The sequence below is a fragment of the Panthera onca genome, chromosome D1, assembly GCF_046562875.1.
Source record: "Panthera onca isolate mPanOnc1 chromosome D1, mPanOnc1 haplotype 2, whole genome shotgun sequence".
Taxonomy (NCBI): Eukaryota; Metazoa; Chordata; class Mammalia; order Carnivora; family Felidae; genus Panthera; species Panthera onca.
This window is the reverse complement of record NC_138348.1, coordinates 8145715-8165381: the sequence shown is the minus strand read 5'-3', so window position 1 is coordinate 8165381 and position 19667 is coordinate 8145715. Positions and strand designations below refer to the sequence as shown.

Below are 19667 nucleotides of genomic sequence, written 5' to 3'. Positions count from 1 at the left end.
GCTCCTTCTCCCCAGCACAGAGCTCTGGGAGCGTGGGGGGGCACAGGCCCCATGTGCCGGGCTCCCTGCCGGAAAGGGACAGGCGAGCCGCCAGTGTGAGGTGCTGCAGAGCCGTGTTGGCCTGCCAGGTGACGGGCGAGTGGCCTTCGGGCTCGGGTCCCGCTCACCCACCGGTGGCGCCTCACCAGACCCACCCTCGCCTGGGTCTGCGGCGGCGGAAGGAGCGAGAGGTCCCAGCACTAAACTCTCCCTCGCTCTGTTTTTTGAGGAACCTGAATGAACCTGAAAGCAAAGACCGAGTGGAGACGCTCAGGTGAGAGGGCCGGAGCCAGCACCGGCCCTGCCCGGGCCACCGGGCTTGCCACGAGCCTCCTGCTCCTGTCTTCCTTCTGCCACCTGGCTCTTCCTCCAGTGGTTCTGCCCGGTCCCCACCCTCTTGGGACCTCCCTTTCCTCAGAGAATCCCCACACCCCAGCTGATGTATTCTGGAAGCAGGACCCCTAGGCTGGGCGGCTGGGGCTACAGATTGCTCCCCACCGCCCGGCTCACCTTTGTGGCCAGCCGCTACTCTCTGTCCACAGTCTGCGAACCGCTCAGGGCTGTTGAGCACGTGCTCCCCTTTTTTCCCCTGACCCTCCCCTCTTCCGAGAAAAGCATGGAACTGGCGCCCTCCCGTCCCCTGCCGGGGGGCCTGGCTTCTCCTCACCTTCTCCGCCCTCCCTGAGAGAGAGATGCAGGTGGCAAAACCGCCCACCCCTCTCACCCTCCCTCTGCTTCCCCCCCCCCCCCCCACCAGGTCTGCCGCTCCCTCTTCCAGCATTGTCATTGTCGCCTCCGGGCCACCCTCCCGCTCTCCTGTCTGGTCTCCGGGCCCATCTGCCAGGGTGGCTCTCCTGTGGGTGGGGTGCCTCGGCCCGGGGCCTGACACCCCCCCCCCCCCCCCCCCCCCCCCGCCTCTGCCCTCTCTGCAGACCTCACGTGGTGGGCGGCGGAGGCACTGACAAAGAAAAGGAGGAGTTTCGGGAGGCCAAGCCGCGCTCGCTACGCTTCACGTGGAGTATGAAGACCACGAGCTCCATGGAGCCCAATGAGATGATGCGGGAGATCCGCAAGGTGCTGGACGCAAACAGCTGCCAGAGCGAGCTGCACGAGAAGTACATGCTGCTGTGCATGCACGGCACGCCGGGCCACGAGAACTTCGTGCAGTGGGAGATGGAGGTGTGCAAACTGCCGCGGCTGTCTCTCAACGGCGTGCGATTTAAGCGGATATCGGGCACCTCCATGGCCTTCAAAAACATTGCCTCCAAAATAGCCAACGAGCTCAAGCTTTAACAGGCTGCCGGGAGTGGGGGGCGACGGAGGCGGGCCAGCTGGACTAGCTGCTGGGGCCGGGCTCCGACCCACCTGGGCGAGACTGCAGAGATGGATTGGTCTGTCTCCCCCTGCTGGCGCTTCTCCCCTCCCGCCCTCCTCGATTGGGTTTTTTTTTTTCTTCTTCCATGTTTGGGGGGGACGGGAGACGGTTCTTGCCCCCCAACATTTGCCCCTGCCCAGAAAGTCCCCCCCTTCCCCCCTCTCCCCCACAGGAGGCCAAGGAAGGGGGGGGGGAGGGCTGGGGGGGCGGGGCTCCCCCTCGGTACTGCGGTTGCACAGAGTATTTCGCCTAAACCAAGAAATTTTTTATTACCAAAAAGAAAAAAGAAAAAAAAAAAAAAATCCCAGCGGCCACCTTTCCTCCCCGCCCCATCGGGACAGTTGAGACTGGATCTGTGGGGTTTCCCGGGAGGGTGGCTCAGGGCTGGAACACTCTCAGGCAAGAGTGGTGGAGCTCCCCGTCAGGCCCTCCGCCAGGCCCACTTTGGGCTTCTCCCCTCTCCTTCCCTCCTTCCCCTCCAAGCAAACCACCAGAGGTGGCCTTCCCCTGACCTCGGGCCCCAGGGCTGGAGGCCCGGACGGCCGGGCCGGGGACCGGGGGGCGGGGGGGGGGGGGGGGGGGCTGGGGGCGGGGCGCTGCGCAGCCCTGAAGTTGGGGGGTGGGGGGCGGCGGCAGCTCCGGGCTGGCAGGCGCGGCCCCGGGGCCCGGCCCCCTCCACACTGTATCCTCTGCCCCTCCTTCCCCAGAGCCGGGCATTTCCTTCCACAAGCTGCTGTGGGGACTTTTGTTCCCCTCCTCAAAAGTCTGTGCCATCTTCTCCCACCCCTCCTGGGTAGAAGGCGGGGCTGACCCCGGGGCCGGGAGAGGGGAGGGGACTGCAGGGCAGATGGGCTCCTCGGCCCCCAGGGGGCCGCCTGGGCTGCTAGTCTCCGGAACAGGGATGCTGGGCACTCTCCACCAGGGGAGAGCCTTTGTCTGAAAGCACAGCCCCTCGCCGTTCCTCTCCCCTGCCCCTTCATTGGCATTAATCTGGGCACCAGCTAGTTCCATAGCAGTGACTCCCCCTCACCACTCATCTCGGCCTTGCCTTTTCTTCCTGACACTGTCGCCCCTCCTCTCAGGAGACACTGCCCAGGGCCTCCACGGGCCCGCTGGCTGGAGGCTGGATAGGGCAGCAGGGCCGGGAGCATCTGCCCTCCAGGGGGTGGGGGGACAGACAGGCCTAGTGACTCCCAGCTTGCTAACCTCCTCGGCCAGTGTGGGAGTGGCTGGTCATGGGCGCTTGGCTGGTGGCGGCCGCCGCATCCCTTAATTTATTTCTCTGCTGTTTCTGTTCCTGAGAAGTTGGGGGAGGGGGTCCCGTCGAGGCTGCCCCCACCCTCACCTGAGTTGTACATTTTTTTTTTGTGATGGGTTTTATTTTTTATTTTATTATTTTATTTTTTTCTTTTTTTGATTTATGATGACTCCACCCCTACTCATCACCCCCCCCCCCCCCCCCCCCCCGTTCCCAGCCCAGGCTCCGCGGCAAGGCGAGCCCTTGGGTCCCAGGAAGGGGCCTAGCCAACCTCAGCCCTCCTACCCCAGGCCCCCGACTGCAGGCTCTGTGGGCTCGGGCTCAGGCTCCGACCAAGGGCTCCCCCCCCCCCCTTCTTCCCTCTCTTCCTCCCTCCCCATCCCTCCTGCCCAGTGGAACAGCCCGGGTGCTCTTCTGAGGGGCCTGGAGGGCATGGCTTGGCTCCCAGAGAGGGTGGTGGCCCGTGGGGGGGGCCTCCCAGGCAAGGTGGCCCCTCCCCACCCGCCCCCCCCCCCCCACCCGCACTTAGTTTCTCCTCTGGATCAAACACGTAATAAAGAGAATGTTTGGAATCTGAGCTGCCTCCTTCTGTTTCTTCTCCCAACCGGGCAGGGACCCAGTCCCCATGGGCAAGATGTGGCCCAGCCCGCCAGCCTTGCAGGACAGAATGGATTCCTGTCTGAGGCCTGGGGGAGGCCAGTGCTGGGTGGCTGCTCCCTCCCACCCTCGGGGCACAGACAGGAAGCAAAGCCCAGGGACCTCAAGGGCAAAAGAGAGAACACTGAGTGAACTTGGAAGATTTTATTTATTTTTTAAAAACATTGAAAAATAAACCCATGTCTGCATATGTCCCCGGCCCTCCTTTCTCTAGGCTTTTGGGCAGCGGGTATAGCGGGCACCTTCAGAGCTCCATGGCACTTCCCAGCAAGCTCCGGAAGACAGGAGAGCTGCCCATCCAGTTCGGCCACACTGAGGCCCCAAGGAACCTCTGCCCGCCTCCCCCCTACGGCCCCCTCCCCACCTCACCCTGACTTATTGCTAAAAGAAAGGAAAGAGGAAGAACAGCCCCTACACTGTCCACTCCCCCATCCCCCAAGCTAAGGTCACTACCCCCTCTACACGAAGGCCAAGGCCCAAAGGCCCAGCCCCAGCAGACTAGGAGGCAGCCATTCCAGCCCCAGCCAGGAAGAGAAAAGTACCCTCGGGCCAGTTCAGAAGGCCCCCGAGTCCCCGCCCCAGGCTCGGGCGGGGGGGTGGAGCCTCAGCTGCCAGAAACAAGTGCAGAACCCAGAGGTCCAGACTGTGCCCGCTGGCAGCTCCGGGTCTTCGAAAGACCTGGCCAAGGGCTCTAGTCCCTTCTGTCCTCGGTGAAGCCAGAGGTGTCCGAGGACGGCCAGCCACGGGGTTCTGGAGCCTCTGGCGGGTGGAGGGCCGCAGGGCTCAGAGTGACGGTGCCGGAGGCTCCAGCGGGGCTCCAATCAGGGTGGGTGGGGGCTGAGGGCCGGGGCGGGCACTGTGGCGGGAGGCAGCCAGAGCCGGGCGGATGAGAGGTGGTGGGGGCTGGTTGGGGGCCAGCCGGGGCTGGAGGAAACGGCCCTGCTGGAGCGGGGGTGGCTGGCGGAGCAGAGTGGGAGCCGTAGGCAGAGGTGGCCTCAGCAGCGGGGGCGGCTGGGATAGCGAGGTGGGAGGCGGAGGAGGGGGCGGCACGGGAGGTAGCGATCGGGGCACGGATGTCGACACGGACGTGATCTGCACCTGTGAGGGGAGAGAAGGGAAACGGACTCGAGCGTGCCCTCGTCCCCGTCCAAAGACGGAGCCGGCTCCTCTCCTCTCTTCCCGGAAGGGCTCCTTCCGCCCGCTCTCACCTCGTCGTCTTCCTCCAGGGCTGGGGCTGGCAAGGGGGCCCCTCTCCTCGACTCCTCCATGGGGACTGGGGCTCCGGGCGCCCCGTCCTGCTCGGCCTCCCACTCCTGCAGCACCTCCTCCAGGTTGAAGCGGCGCCGGTAGCTCACGAAGAACGTCTTCACCTGGGTCAGAGTCTTGTTCCCGATCACCTCGGCTATAGCCCCGAAGTCTTTGCCGTACCTACGGATGGCTGCGAGGGTCAAAAGGGCAGCAGAGCGTGAGCGCCCCTCAGAACGAGCTCCTTCCCTGACCCTTCCCCGCTGCCCCGGCTCCTCCTCGGAGGCTGGGGAGAGATTCCCGGCGCTCTCCGCGCTCCCCCCGGTCTAACCCACCTTGCACGGCCAAGAGCTGCTCATCCGTGGTCCAGCGGGAGTTGAACTTGGTGTTGGCCTGGAGAGCAGGGAATATATCCTCTAGACTGGACGTTATGGCAACAGAGGCCCTGCCCTCCGAGGCCATCTTCCCTTTCTGCTCCGCAAGGTGGGGGAGGTGGGGGGTGGGGGGGGCAAGCCCCTCCCTCACCCACACCCGAAGCCACCCCCTCCCTCACCCACACCCGAAGCCACCTTACCTCAGGGGGGCGCAGTGGATCGATGCCACCCTCCAGCGCCTGGCGGAGGCCGCTATTGGTCTGCTTCATGCTTTGCACCTGAAAAAGTCAAGAGGCGACACCTCAAACTCTCCTGCCAGAAAGGCCACCGGTACCAACCCTCACCACGGCTCTGCTTCCCAACACAGCTCGTGGCCGCCCCCCCCCCCTTCCAGCTCGCTCCTCCCTCACAACAGCTCAGTAGGGGAGGCGCCCGGGTTCTCCCCCGCTCGCAGACCAGTTTCTATAAAAGATCCAGAAGAGAACGCCGCCGTGACTCAGACGTCTAAGAGGTGGGGCAGAGGCAGGCTCGGCGCGTGCACACCACACACCTTCCGCCTCAGCCGTCCCCGCAACGTACTTCCCTGCTGCCCGCGGCCCGGTCCGCGGGGCCCCTTCTTTCCTCAGGCCCTCACCTGGCGCTTGAGGGAGATGAGCTGCGAGTCGAGGCCTCGAAGCGTGAGGTTGGCAAGGTCTGGGCTTCCTGACACAGCGGTGAGGCCCTCGGGGCTCAGGTACATGCCCTTGGGTGGGCGACGCCGGGTTCGCAGCGGGTGGTGGCGGTACTGAGACCCCTGGGCCTCCTTCTTCCCAGGGCCTGGGCGGGTATTCAGGGGCCGAGAGGGCAGAGGCTGCCAGGGAAAGGAGAGGGGTGGGTGGTGAGGAGCCCAAGGACGAGGCGCGCGCATGGGCAGGGCCAGACCAGCTTGGGGGGGGGGCAGGGGGGCTCACCTCTCTCTTGGGGTCTCCAGCATCTGGCTCCCCCTCACTCACGGCTCCTCGTCCCTCTTCAAGCTCATCACTGTTGACACAAGGACCAAGGAGGGAGTGAGGCAGAGGCCAGGGCCCCCAGAGCTCAGCTTGCCCCGCCCCTGGGCCCCCAGGGCCCCCACCTGTCTTCTTTGTCTTTTCGGCCCCCCAGCCGCCGAGCCTGTCTGTCCATCACGCTGGTCCGGCTGCGGGTCTTCTTCCACGAATAGTAATACTTTACCAGACTAGGGATCAGCTTGTCAGGCAGCTGGAAGGGCAATGCCAGGGGCTGGGACCCACCCAGGACCCTGGGCCCCGGGCGGGCTCGTCAGAACGGAGGGGCTAAGGAACGCTGGCAAAGGGGAATGGGCTTTTACCATCTGCTGGATCCGCTGGAAGCATTTGCCATGGAAGCCAAAGGCCTGTTCAAACAGCACCTTGTCCTCCACAGTCCACTCGTCAGGGAACGGGGTGAAGTTGGCCAGGTCGGCCAGTGACTTCTCTACATCGTGCTTATGCCACAAGAGCATGCCCAGCGCCTGGCCCGGGAGAGGGAACGACTCGGGCTCAGCTGCGCCCGGCACCGTCCCGTCCCCACCGCCCGAATCCCTATGGGGCCGAGGCTCACCTGCTCAATGTTGTAGCCGTGCTTCTCCTTGGCCATCGCAATGTACTTGTCAACTGCGGGGGTGGGAGGGGCCCGGTATTGGAGAAAGGATTACACCTCCTGACCCGAGCCCGCCCAGATGGGGCTAGGCCCCGGAGCCTGAGCCCCAGGGAAGGGGCTGAACCCACACACCTCAGCCTCCAGCCCACTTGGGAGAAGAGCCGGCCACCAAATGGCATGAACCCAAGCCCCCGGCTCCCAGGGATGCAAACGAACCAGGATCCTGCCCCACTCACGTTTGGCATCTGACACGCAGTGGTTGGGCGACCACACCAGCATCCCCTTCAGTTCCTTGTTGCTGTAGCGTGCAGGGCTCTCTGAAAGACGGGCGCAAGAAGGATCAGCCTGGTGGCACTGGCCTGGACCCACGGCCAGAGGGTGGCAGAGGAATGGGGCCTGTGAGGTGAGGCCCAGAAGGGAAGGAGGAGCAGAGACCCAGACAGGAAGGCAGAGCAGGAAAACCAAGCATGCCATGGGCCACCCACCCCCGCCCGCCCGCCCGCCCGCTGGCCTGTCCTTCCAGCGGGCACCAGCCAAGGGCTCCCCCAGGTGAGGCTCAGGGCCAAGCCATGGGCCCTCCGCTCCCCTCCCTTTGCAGCCTGTCCTGCCACTCACCAGGCTTGCACTCCGGAATTACGGCCTGGTAATTGGTTCCAACGCGGATCATGCTGTCTGCGGAGCCAGGGGAGACAGTCAGGACTCCAGGGAGGGAGGACAGGAGGATGTGGCAGGGGTGGTGGCTGCCCTGGGGTTCTCCTTCCTGACCATTCAGGGCCCCCACCTTCCAGAAGGCTCACTTTTCCCCGATCTGCCCCCTCAGTTGCCCTCAGCCACAGAAGAAACTGGAAGACGGAGAGACCCTGCCTAGTCATAACCCATGGGAGGAGGGGGGGGGCGGGGGCGGCAGAGATGGGGGGGGTGCCAGGACAAGGGGCCAGTTTAGAGCCCAGGCCAAGCAGAGCCCTTTGTTCTGGCTGGGGGGGGGGGGGGAGGGGGGGGAGGCGGGTGCTGCCCCTAGACCTGGACCATAGCCCTGCAGGGAATCCAAAGCTCCTCCCCACCCCATGAGCCTCACAGCTCGGTGTGGAAGTGTCTTTCCAGCCCCTGCCCCAGCCAGACCTCAGTCCCCTACAAGGTAGCAAGGTATGAGCAGCCCAAACTGTGGAGAGGAGGGCCGCCTGAGTCCTTCAGAGACTGAGGGCAGGGCGGGGGTGGGCAGGACCGCCTCCTTGGCAGCTAGGGGCCCAGCCTCCGGATTCCCAGTGCCCGCAGCCCCCAGGCTGGGGGAAGAAGCAAGACAGAGGCTCCAGTCCTGGAAGGCAGGAGCCATCAGTCTAAAACGCCCGTGGTCAGCAACACTCCCCCCGCCCCACTGGCGTCCCCGGTGCCGGTGCACCTTTAACCCTAGGCCGCCGGGCTCACCGTGCGAGTGCTCCTCCTCGCTGCTGTCATCCTCCGAGTGCGGCTGCCCGCCGTTGGGCGCCGTCTTGGCCCGGCTGCGGGACAGGATCCCGGAGCCCGCGCTCGGCTTCTCCATCACGGAGGGCATTACCCCGCCCAGCTGCCCCGGGGGGCGCGGGAGCCTTCGGAGAGCCGCGGTGGTTGCCGCGCTCGCCTCGAGTGCCGTGCCCGGCCCGGCCTGGAGAGGTCGCCACTGAGGCTACGAGAGGCAGGAGGTCAGCGTGGCTAGGGTCCGGCCGGGCGGGAGCCCTGCGGACAGCTCAGCGCTCGCCGCGACCCCCACGGGCGAGGGCGTCAGAAAAGTTTGTGCAGAAGTGGGGTACGCGGGGGATGAGCGCAAGGTCCGGTGCGGCTGGGGCGCGCTCGCTCTGTACGCTCCACGGGATTGGGGCTCCCTCGGAGAAGTCGGGGCGCCCGGCTTCTGGGGCGCCTCCGAGCCCCACCGCCCTCCCGCCCACGCAGTTGAGCGGGCGGGCGCTGCGGCGCAAGTGGCGCCCCCCGCGGGCTGCACGCCTCCCGGCTGCACCGGGATGCCCCAGTCCCCAGGCGGGGACCCCCGTCCCGACCAGACCCCTGCCCGCGACGGCAGGCGGCGGGGCCCCGGCGGTGGCGGTGGCGGCGGCGGCGGCGGCGGCGGCGGCGGGACGGCGCGCACGGCGCGCCGCGCTGGGCAGAGTTGCCGGGAGGCGGGCGGAGCGCAGCCGCGGGCGCCGCCTCGCACCCTCCCCGGCGCGCTCGCTCTCCCCGGCGCGCTCGGGCTGCTGCTCGCTCGCCCGCTCTCCGCCGCCGCTCGCTCCTCGCGCACACAATGAAGCTGCTGGCAGGGAAGTAGTGCCGGCTGCGGCCTCAGCACCCCTCCCCCAGCCGATGCCTCCGCCAGCTGAACATCTGGCCCTGGGGTGGGAGGGAGGGCCCGGGGGGCGGGGCCTGGGGGCCGGGGCTAGACCTCCAGGGGGTGGGGTCAGGACCAGGGTGGAGAGCGCTTCCCTCTGCGGGCCCCCGGGGCTCCCTGACTTGCCCCTGGGGGGGAGACCCCGCTGCCCCCCGGGAGTAGCCGGGGGTCAGCTCCACCCACGCGCACACCGGCCCCGCACACCAGTGGGCTCGGGTTACTGCCGCCTGCCCCGGGGGCCCTGAGGCCGCCTGCCCGCCCGCCCGGGTGGAGCCCAGCTTTTCCTTCCATTTCCCTTCCTGCCAAGGAACTCCCCGCCCCCCCCTTCCGCAAGGGGGACCCCCCCCTCCCTCTTGCGCCCTTGGGGGCCAGAGCGGATGGGAGGCCGGACAGGCGAGGCACGAATTCCTCCTAGAGCTACTGGGCCAAAGCCTGGCTTCTGGTGCATCTGTGGGTCCCCAGGGGTCACCTCAATTCCCTTTTAAGTGCTGCAGTACGCACCCCAAAACAGTGGCATGAGGGGCTGAGGGCTGGGGAGTGGGAGGTGTTGGGGAAGGTCTGGACTGCAGGGAATGGGAGGAGCTGGGTCTCCTCCCCACTGGGTTCACTGTCACCCCAGCTGGGAGCAGCATCCCCCTCCCCCAGGACAAGCGCGGGCAGAGTGACAGACCGGGAAGCGGGTAGAGCGGCACAGACGGAGATGGGGGAGGGGGTGGGCAGAGACTTTCAAAGCCAGACCCAGCCACCCTGCCAGGCACACAAAGAGCCAGCGCGCACACCGGCGGCGGCTCTGAGCCTGCGAGCTGCGCCCGTGCCCGTCCCCGCCGCCCAGGGCACGTGCTGCAGCGCACACAGGCCGAAGCCCCCGCCCGCCGCCCCTCCCATCCGGAGCCCCAGATTCCTAGACACACCTCCACCCGGGCACACCCCGCTGTGCCCAGACTGAGCCGAGCCTGCGCTAGCACCCTCCTCTCCCTTCCCTTCCTCGGCCACTCTGTAATCAGATTCCTAAATTTAGAAGCAACCCAGGGCCCAGCCAGGGATCCCCGCCCCCACCCGCTGCCTGCGGCCAGGCGGCTGGGGTCCTGCGGTCGGGCCACGACCCGGCCGGGGCCGCCCGGTCCTGGGGGGCTCCTGTGGGCGGCCGGGCCAAGTCAGGCACGACCCCACCCGGCTGCGGCGCTGTCGGGCCACACGGGGCCACCCAGCCCGCGGCCACGTTGCCCGCCACACCTCGGGCCAGACCCACGGAGCCTTTTTCCTCCTCTTAAATCATGGATTGGGCACCGAGCCTCAGGGTGGGGAGGTCTGCACAAAGGAGAATAGAATGAATGGACCAAGGGCAGGTCTGACCTAAGGGGGTCTGCCGCAAGATGAAAAGAGGCTCCCAGCCTGACCCTCCTGAGTGGCAAGGTGCCCAGCACCTCCAATCCCTGTGCCTGTGCACAGCCCTCTCTTATGATGGAGCCTTCCATCTTGCCCACACCCGGCCGGCAATTAGGCAGGGCCTCAGTTAGGCCCCCTTTGCCCCCACCTTTGCCTTCTTTCTGTACTAATACCTACGGTCGAGGGACCAGACCCTCACCCCCAAGCCTCAGCATCCTGCTTATTTTGGTCCCTTTCCTCTAGGGCTGCCCCAGGTACCCCCAGCCACTGGCATGTCCCTCCTTCTCAGGCACCCCTCCCCCCCCCTCCCGTAAGAATCTCTTTCTGCTCTCACTTCTCTCTAGAGCCTGGAGCTCAGGGCCAGAGAAGGATTCTGCTCTGGAGGTAGGGGCAAGGAGGGGAGGTTGATTCCTTGGAGTTGGGGGCAGGGGGGCAGTCTCTAGGCCCTGGTGCGATGAAGCGTCGGTCTGGGATGTGGGCCATGACAAGGGAGGAGTATCCGAGGAGTTTGGGGGCAACCGTGGGGGCCACAGTATCCAGAGGGGAAGCATATTCCTGGTGAGCAACCCCCTCCCCAAGGGGCAGTGGTGCAGGGTTAGGAGGGGGAGGGGCAAGGCCCCACCCTCCCACCTGCTGCCGCTGCCCCCTCCCCAGCTGGCCCCCTCTTTTGTGCAAAGCCACACAAAGGACAAGGGGCCCCGGCGGCCTGGCCATCTGCTCCCAGCAGCCTGAAGGCTCTTAAAGAGACAGCACCCCCTCCCTGCCGCCCGGGGGCTGTGGGGCGGGGTGGAGCCACGGCTCCACAGGACCTGATCTCAGTGGAACCCCAAATCCCACCCACTTTTTCCCCAGCTCCCCCAGCCTCCAGGTCAGGAATCATCCTCCCCCCACCCCATTCTAGGCCAGGGCGCAGAGGTGCCACGTGGCCAGGAACATGGGGGTGTGGGAGGGGAGAGACACAGAGAGGCAGCCCGGGGACCAGCCCCTCCTCTCCTCCAGCCTTAGGCGGCGGAGGGACCGGCCACGCTCGGTAGCACAGCACTGGAACTGGGGTCCCTCACCTCCCTGAGGCCACCTCTGAGCTTTGTGAGAACCGCTGGTCCCTGGGAATCACCTCCCCGCCATTTTCACTGATGAGCTCCCACTCACCCTTCCTCGGGGAGGATGACAGAACCTTCGTTTTGAGGGCTGCGGGCCAGGGCACAGCCCAGTGCCTTGCAGCACCCCCGGGATGGGGACACATTTATATCCTGCATTTCCCAGTTGAGGAAACTGAGGCTTTGCTCAGCGTCGCCCGCCCTCCCTCCCTCCCACCACCACCACCACCACCACCGGCCTCCAAAAACCCATGAGCCCTGCCTGAAGCCTGCCTAAGCCTCTCCTAGGCCAGATAGGACTCCTCACCCTTGAGATCCTTGGGGAAGCCAGACTGAATCCCAGCTTGGTGCTTTTGCCACACTGCTAAGGGCCACAAGTTTACATGATTTGTGTGATTGTTTATTTTCTGTCTCCCTGCTGGGCTGTAGGCAGGGATTGTGTCCGCTGTATTCACTGTGTTCTCAGTACCTGGCATCCAGTAGGCACTCAATATTTGCTGAATGAAGAAACGCCAGGAGCCCCCCCCCCCCCAAAAGTTTCCTCTTCCCTGGCTTCCTCTGCCCTCTGCGTGTTGGGCATCTTGCCTCCTCCCACCTCAAGGTGAGGCAGAAGGGACAAAGGTTGAACAGGGATGCTGGGAGAGAAAAGGAGGGTGACCTTGAGAGAGCCACCGGGCCTCCCCTCACATCTCCCTCCTCCCAAAGGCGGGGGCAGCTCCAGCCAATCCTGAACCCGCAGCCCTGCCAGACAGACCGGGACTGTCCCGAGCTCTGGCCCTGCGAGGCTGGCCGCTGTGGTGTGGTGCCTGGGACCCTGGCCAGGCCCTCAGTGGCCACAGCCAAGGGGCTAAGCTCGGGGAAGGAGGAAGGCAGGCGGGAGGGGCCCCCTGGTGGGGGAGGGAGGTTGGCAGAATCAAAGCCGAAACCTGGCTGAACAGTTGGGGGAGCTCGGGGGAGGCGCTTCCCCGGACTGGAGGCCTGGGGGCAGATCAAGCTGGGGAAATGGAAAAGATGGCCTACAGCATAGAAGGAGGGTGGGGAGCTCCCTCCAGGGCCCCCACGCTTCAATCCTGCCCCGACAGGAATTCGATTCCTCCTCGGCTCCCTAAGCCCCCCTGGGACTCATTGGAAGGCTGTGTGGCCCCAGGTGCTGCCCTCCCCCTCTCTGGGCCCAGTCAGTAATCCCCTGCACTGGTCCGCACTCCCACCCAGGGTTGTGAAGAAGCTGAGAGAAGGTGACAGAGGTGACAATCTGGTGCTTGTCACCGCCTCAGCGCAGTGGCCGCGCGAGGAGGGAGGTATAGGGAGTGAGGCAGGCGCATCTGTGAGTGGTGCTGGGGGAGGGCAGAGCAGAACCGGGCAGGAGGTCAGCAAGGAGACCCCAGGCTTCCTGACACCCACGCCGAGGAAACCTGACTCCCTGAGCAAAGCAGGAACTGGGGAGGAAGAATCGGCAAGACCTTAGTTCAGAGAGACACGAGAAGGCGACAGGAGCTCCCTGGATCCTTGAGGGGGCAGCTTCCAGACCCTGCAGCCAGCTCTGTTTCTCCGGAAGCCAGGAAGGGGGCCTCCCCTGGCCCTCACCTGGGCGACAGCCGGCGCCCTCTGGCGGTGACAGCATGGACCAAGGGGTCCCACCTCAGCCTGGCCATCAATGTCCTCCCAGGGAGGCTGAGCCTGGCACCCTGAGGAGCCCATGGGTGGGGGTGGGGGTGGGGGCGGCGGGGTAAGTGTATGGGATCAAGATCCGCCCCCCCCCCGGGCCATTTGGAGTTACTGAGCTTTAGATCCGATCCCCAGCAAGCCTCCTTGGCCCAGAGCCACCCAGAACCTCCCAGAACAAAGTCAGGTGGAACAGAAACCCCTAGAGAAATGGCAGAGGAGACCAGAATAGCAGGGAAAGTGCTGAAGCAATGCGCAGGCTACGGGGAGCTCAGGGGAGCTCAGATCCGGAGTGAGTGCTGGCTCCACGCTTCTCGCTCGCTGTGTGGCCTGAGGGGAGATACTTGGCCTCTTTGAGCCTCCGTCCATCTCGCAAAGAAAACAATAATGCCGACCTCTGATTATTAGGAGGATCCGACATCATCTCGCGGACTGTAATTAGAGCCTCCGTCAATGCCAGTTTCCCTCTCGAGGACCCCCCAGCAGGGCTGGAAACCCCCTCTCTGCTCTGAGGCAGCCCATGCTCTGTGGACCACCTGAAGGCCATTGCCCCCCAGGGCTCCTGGGTCTGACCTTGGAGCTCAAAGCTCTTCCTCTGTGGCGTGTGAGCCCTGACATCCTCCTTCAGCCTTACCCAGCAACCACTCCAGATTCCTGCCTTGAGTTGAGTCTGATCTCTAATTCATCACACACACACAGCTGGATACAGATTTGGTTTTTTTTAAGAGTAAAAAAACTTTTTCAAGGTTTATTTATTTTGAGAGAGACGACACACACGCACAAGTCGGGGAGGAGCAGAGAGAGAGGGAAACAGAGAATCCCAGGCAGGCTCTTCATTTTCAGTGCAGAGCCTGATGTAGGGGTCGAACTCATGAACCACAAGATCATGACCCGAGCCGAAGTCAGGTGCTTAATTGACTGAGCCACCCAGGCGCCCCAAGGTTTTTTTTTTTTTGTTTCAACGTTTTTTATTTATTTTTGGGACAGAGAGAGACAGAGCATGAACGCAGGAGGGGCAGAGAGAGAGGGAGACACAGAATCGGAAACAGGCTCCAGGCTCCGAGCCATCAGCCCAGAGCCTGACGCGGGGCTCGAACTCACGGACCGCGAGATCGTGACCTGGCTGAAGTCGGACGCTTAACCAACTGCGCCACCCAGGCACCCCATGGTTTTTTTATTTTTAAGTAATGTCTACATCCAACGTGGGGCTTGAACCTACAACCCTGAGATCAAGAGTCATATGATCTACCGACTGAGCCAGCCAGGCACCCCTGATCCTTTTTTTTTTTTTTTTTTTTTAAGTAATCTCTACACCCAGTGTGGGACTGGAACCCATGACTCCAGGGTCAAGAGTCGCATGCTCTTCCCACTGAGCCAGCCAGGTGTCCCTCTGGATACAGAATCTTAAATACTGCTTGGATCATGGCCCGCTCCTGCTCAATAACCTTCCATGGTTCCCAGTTGCCTTCCAGGCAAAGTTGGAACTTCTCTCCCAGCCCAGGACTCGAGGGCCTTCTCGCCTGTTTCCGATCCAGCCAAGCAGGTCTGCTCACCATCTGCTGAGCCGTACCTGGTGCCCCAGGTGCCCCAACCACCCTGCAAACACTGGCCCAGCCCGCCTATTTGCATGCCCCATGCCCAGCCCCTCCCTTGAGACAGCTGGCTCCTGTAAGCAACTCTGCCCTGACAGGGCTCATCCAGGGCTCCTGGCCTAGCCGCCCAGCACCCTCCTGCCCCCTCACGCTCATCCCTCACCACCCCACCTGCTGCAAGGCTCTTAGCACCTGACCTTGCCTCCCACTTCCAGAAGAATTGAGGCCATCCGGGAGGAACCCCGGCCAAGGCCCGCCCTCACGCCCGGAGATGCAGTTCCTTGCCTCTCCCTTCCGATTGTACCTGCACCTTCCCTCCCCAAGGCCAACTCACTCCCAGGCTCCCACATCTCCGCCTCCACTAATGCACACGCACACACTCCTGAGTCCTTGGTCCTCCTGTACCTCTCCTCCCTCAACACCGTCTTATCCCTCAGAACATCAGCCTGCTTAAGTCCCTCATTCCTAACCCGCCCACACACACCCAGACACCAACACACACACACACACACACACACACACACACACACACACACACACACATTCACCTTCAGCTACCATTTCAGCTAAGCTACTGCTGCCTTCTCTCTCTCTCTCTCTCTCTCTCTCAAAGCTGGGCGTCTGAAAAGAGTTGTTCACACCCTTTCTCCTTGTCTTCACCTCCCACTCACTCCCCAACCCACCGCAGTGCTGTTTCACCCTCTGCCATTCTGGCACAGATTGTTCTTGCCAAGGTCACCGGCGGCTTTTATCTCTAAACCCAAAGGACCTTTGGCAGGCCTGGTCTCCGGCCACCTCTGCACAGGACTGGGCAGAGAGGGCACATCCTCCTCCTGGACGAGAGCTCCCCACAGGCTCCCCTCCTGCTTGCCTCCTGCTGATGCTTCAGGCCCAGGCCACATCCTTAACTCCTGGGCTATGGACTCTCCAACCTCCATCTACCCCCGTCCCAGGCTCTGGACCCCCATATCCAACCCACCAACTGGCTTCTGGACATCTGCCTTCAGATATCTCAGGTACCTCACGTTCAGCCCGTCCAAAACAGATCTCAGCCTCTTGACCACACATTTGCATTGCCCGCCCCGTTCCCGCTTGCCCTTCCCACACGGGGACCTGGAGGAGAACAGGGGAGTTGCCCTAACTCCTCTCTGCTTCACTCCCAGATCCATTAGCCTCCAGTTTCTGTCCCTCATGGCCCTTCGTCATGGCCACGCCGGCCTCCCCGTCACCGAACCAGCCTCCAAACTGGCCTCCCAGCCTCCTCTCCCGCTCCCCTGTATGCTTCATGCATCAGCCAAGGTGATCTTTCTCAAATCCAGTCCGATCAACTCAGTCCTCTGCTTCCCGTTACCCTTGGCTTAAGTTCAAGCTCCTGAGCGTGACGTTTCTGCTTCAAAATCTGACCTCCTGACACCCATGCCCCTTTTGCCTTTCTTTTTTAAGGGTCCACGTGGTGCTGTGGGGTCGATCCCCAATGTCAGCCTTTCTCAAGACCCTGAATACCATGACTGATTGAGAAAGGGGACTAGCAGAGCAATCAGCACGTTAGAAATATGGGACGAAGGCCAAGAAGCTGAGCCAGGAGTGTTGGCCGTTGGCTGCCAAGGCAACGTTGGTTGCCCAAGGAAAGCCAACACTGTGGAGGGCACCACAAAGAGATGGAAAAAACTGGTTTCTCGGTGACGTCCTTTTTTTTTTTTTTTCAAAACACTTTTTTGAAGTTTATTCATTTATACAGCTCCAGTGAGGGATGGGCAGAGAGAGAGAGAGAGAGAGAGAGAGAGAGAGAGAGAGAGAATCCCAAGCAAGCTCTGTGCTATCAGCACAGAGCCCGATGCGGGGCTCGAACTCCTGAGTCGTGAGATCATGGCTTGAGCTGAAATGAAGAGTCCCACGCTTAACCTCCTGAGCCCCCCAGGTGGCCCAGGAAGAGCCAACTTCTTATGATAACATACCAGCCAACTTATTTGAGTGCCTGTTATCTGCTTCCAGATGTGTCCCCAGATCCTAGATCAATACAAACACCTAGTAGATGCTTGATAACTATTGTTGAATACGTTAACAAATGAATAAACAAATGAATGCTCACGGGTACCAGCCCACAGTGTGCAAAATGCCTCACCTAACACCCCCCCACACACACCCCAGTAACCCTATGAGATACGTATCCTAACGATCTTCATTAGGACCTGAGGCTTCGCGAAATGACCAGCTTGAAAGTGGCAGAGCTGGGACCGACCTCAAGCCGGCTGATGCCAGAGGCCTGTTTTCACATCCCTGTGTCCACATCCTTTCAGTGAAGGTGCCTTTGCCTGCTCCCCCTGATAAGGAGGAATAATAGCCTTTTGATGGTGGTGTGGAGGTCGGTGGTCACCACTGCCAGGGCTCAGGGGTCACCACGACCCCGGGTGCCTCTCATCTCTCAGCTCTGTCTCTTGCATGCATCAGAAGGGTTCCCCCCCCCCCCCATGGGGGTGTCCGGGTGGCCAGGCTAGTCAAGCGTCCGACTCTTGATTTCAGCCCAGGTCGTGATCGCATAGTTCATGGGATCGAGCCCCCGCTCAGGCTCTGAGCTGACAGCACGAAAACTGCTTGGAATTCTCTCTCTCTCTCTCTCTCTCTCTCTCTCTCTCTGCCCCTCCCTTGCTCTCTAAATAAATAAATAAATAAATAAATAAATAAACTTAAAAAAAATAATAAAAGGTTTCCCCTCATGATCACTAAGTGGCTACACTTACTCCGAGCATCCCATCCTTGGAGGACAATTTCCAGAGTAGGGCGGGGAGGGTCACAGAGCCAGGGTTTTCTCCTTGGCATCTTTTTTTTTTATCAGGGAGAAAAACGTTTTCCAGGGATTCCTGAGCAGGCCCGTGCTCCTTAAACCAATCCTTGGGGAAAAGACTCCCATCCTTGGATCAGAGCCACCATGGTTGTGCCCCAACACACCTGACATGACATCCAGGGGTCTCCACCCATTAACTGAACAGAGGTGGGGCTCTGTTAGCAAGGAAGAAGGAGGCATGGCTGTTGAGTGGAGAGGCAACTCTCCACCCCCCACCCCTCCTGATACAGCACCCTCTCTATTACTCTGTCAGTTGAGTGTCCCAGTTCAGCTCAGGTCATGATCTCAGGGTTCGTGCGTTCGAGCCCCACATCGGGCTCTCTGCTGTCAGCAGAGAGCTCAGTTCGGATCCTCTGTCCCCTTCTCTCTCTTTCTGCCCCTACCCCCTCTCTCGGCCCATCCCCCTGATCTCTCTCTCTCAAAAATGGATAAACATTAAAAAAGAAAAGAAATACTCATTGGCTGAACTCCAAACAAAAGAAAGAGGAAGGGGTAGGAGGTGGGGGAAGTCTCCTTCTTAGCAGACATGAACTTTGGACCTGAAGTCATGGCCCCCAGGTGCCCACCTTCCAAGATGAGACCACCAAAGAAGGCTGAAGCTCCTGATGGAAAGCAGGCTCACGGGGCCCAACGTCTGCAGGGACCGATAACCTGGAACAGGCAGACAAGTGGTGGGTCATGAACTGTTGTAGGTTAGATGTATGGAGTCATTCATTCAACAGGTGTTTATTGGCCATTGTCTCCTCCTCCACGAAGTCCGTATAGGTGGGCAGACTGCGTGGAGATTGCCGATGAGGGGATTCTGAGTCTGCACTTTGCTTCGGCAGAAAGGATGCCAAGAGGGATTAGTAATGTCTGCCGTGAGCACAAAATGGGTAGGGGGGAGGCAAAGAGAAGGAAAGAGGCCAGGAAACAGAGTGAATTATGGGCAGAAAGACCTTGAGCCCAAAGACAGGGTCAGGTGTTAGAGGCTGAATTGTGCCTTCCCCCCCCCCCCAAATTCCTGTGTTCGGGTCCTAACCCCTAGTACCTCAGAATGCAACCTCATTTGGAGATAGGGTCTTTACAGACACAATAAAATTAAAGTGAGGTCATTAGGGTCCAACAGGACTCGTCCAACAGGACTGATGTCCTTATAAGAAGGGGAGGAGCGCCTGGGTGGCTCAGTCAGTTAAGTGTCCGACTTCGGCTCAGGTCATGACCTCATGGCTTGTGAGTTCGAGCCCTTCGTTGGGCTCTGTGCTGACAGCTCAGAACCTGGAGCCTGCTTCGGGTTCTGTGTCCTTTTCTCGCTCTGCCCCTCCCTCGCTCATGCTCTGTCTCTCTCGAATAAATAAAACATTAAAACATTTTTATTAAAAAAAAGAACAGGAGAAGGGGAAATTTGGACACAGAAGGTCATATAAGGAGCATGCCGTGTGATCATGAAGAACCCCAAAGCTTCTGTGAGTCAGAATCTCAGGAATGATTTCATTAAGCGATTCGGCCTTGAGGTCTCCCATGGGGTTGCCATCAAGATGTTGGCTGGGGCTTCAGTCATCTTAAGTCTTGACCCGTGTGGGACAATCGTCTTCCAGAGTGGCTCACTCACTTGGTTAGCAAGTTGTGCCCTGCTGTTGGCGAAAGCCCTCAATTCCTCACCGTATGGACTTCTTCATGGTGCTGCTTGTGGGTCCGGAAAGCATGGCAGCTGGCTTCCTCCCCAAGAGAGCGGTTCCAGAGACTCAGGCAAAAGCTTGGTCTCCAGTTTCATAACCTAGTCTTGGGAATCGCACACCATCACAGTATTTTATTGTCACATAAGTCAGCCCTAGTGGGTGCGGGAGGGGACAGTATAAGGGCATGAATGCAAGGAGGTAAGGGGTCCGGGGGCCATTTTGCTGGCTGGCTGCCACAGGCTGGACAAAAGCTCTGGTACTGTAGAAGGTTCTAGGAGCAAGACTCATGAAGAGTCTGATAGACGGGGCTTGGGAAAGATGGAGCCTATGGGGTGTATGGGTTTCCCAGGACTGTTCGAACAACATATCTCAAACTGGATGGCTTAAAACAATAGCAATTATGGGGTGCCTGGGTGCCTCAGTCAGTTAAACATCTCCCTTTGGCTCAGGTCACGATCTCATGGTCTGTGAGATCGAGCCCCACGTTGGGCTCT

The 19667-nt window shown here is 61.5% G+C and overlaps 2 protein-coding genes across 10 annotated transcripts in view; one reads left to right on the top strand and one right to left on the bottom strand.

Annotated features, from left to right (window-relative positions):
• MARK2 (microtubule affinity regulating kinase 2) overlaps positions 1-3249 on the top strand; it is a 58237-nt gene extending 54988 nt beyond the window's left edge. For 6 of the 8 annotated variants that reach the window (XM_078433599.2, XM_078433594.2, XM_078433600.2 and 3 more), the window contains 2 exons: positions 269-313; positions 972-3249. In XM_078433599.2, coding sequence (XP_078289725.1) covers positions 269-313; positions 972-1332 — 406 coding nt within the window. In that variant the 3' untranslated portion in view covers positions 1333-3249. The remainder of the gene's footprint in view (positions 1-268; positions 314-971) is intronic. The other 2 variants (XM_078433601.2, XM_078433597.2) reach the window with 1 other exon arrangement.
• Positions 3250-3458: 209 nt separating this feature from the next.
• On the bottom strand, positions 3459-8876 carry RCOR2 (REST corepressor 2). Of its 2 annotated transcripts, XM_060607033.3 has the most exons (12): positions 8006-8871; positions 7199-7255; positions 6820-6900; positions 6545-6597; positions 6294-6455; positions 6060-6184; positions 5899-5968; positions 5583-5798; positions 5149-5226; positions 4910-4967; positions 4538-4767; positions 3459-4427 (listed from the first exon to the last, which is right to left on the bottom strand). In XM_060607033.3, the coding sequence occupies exons 1-12, from the start codon at positions 8130-8132 to the stop codon at positions 4113-4115; spliced, it is 1572 nt and encodes a 523-aa protein (XP_060463016.2). In that variant the 5' UTR covers positions 8133-8871; the 3' UTR covers positions 3459-4112. The 2 variants fall into 2 exon arrangements, with proteins under 2 accessions (XP_060463016.2, XP_060463017.3); XM_060607034.3 differs by lacking the exon at positions 4538-4767 and having other exon boundaries at positions 8006-8876.
• Positions 8877-19667: the final 10791 nt, after the last annotated feature.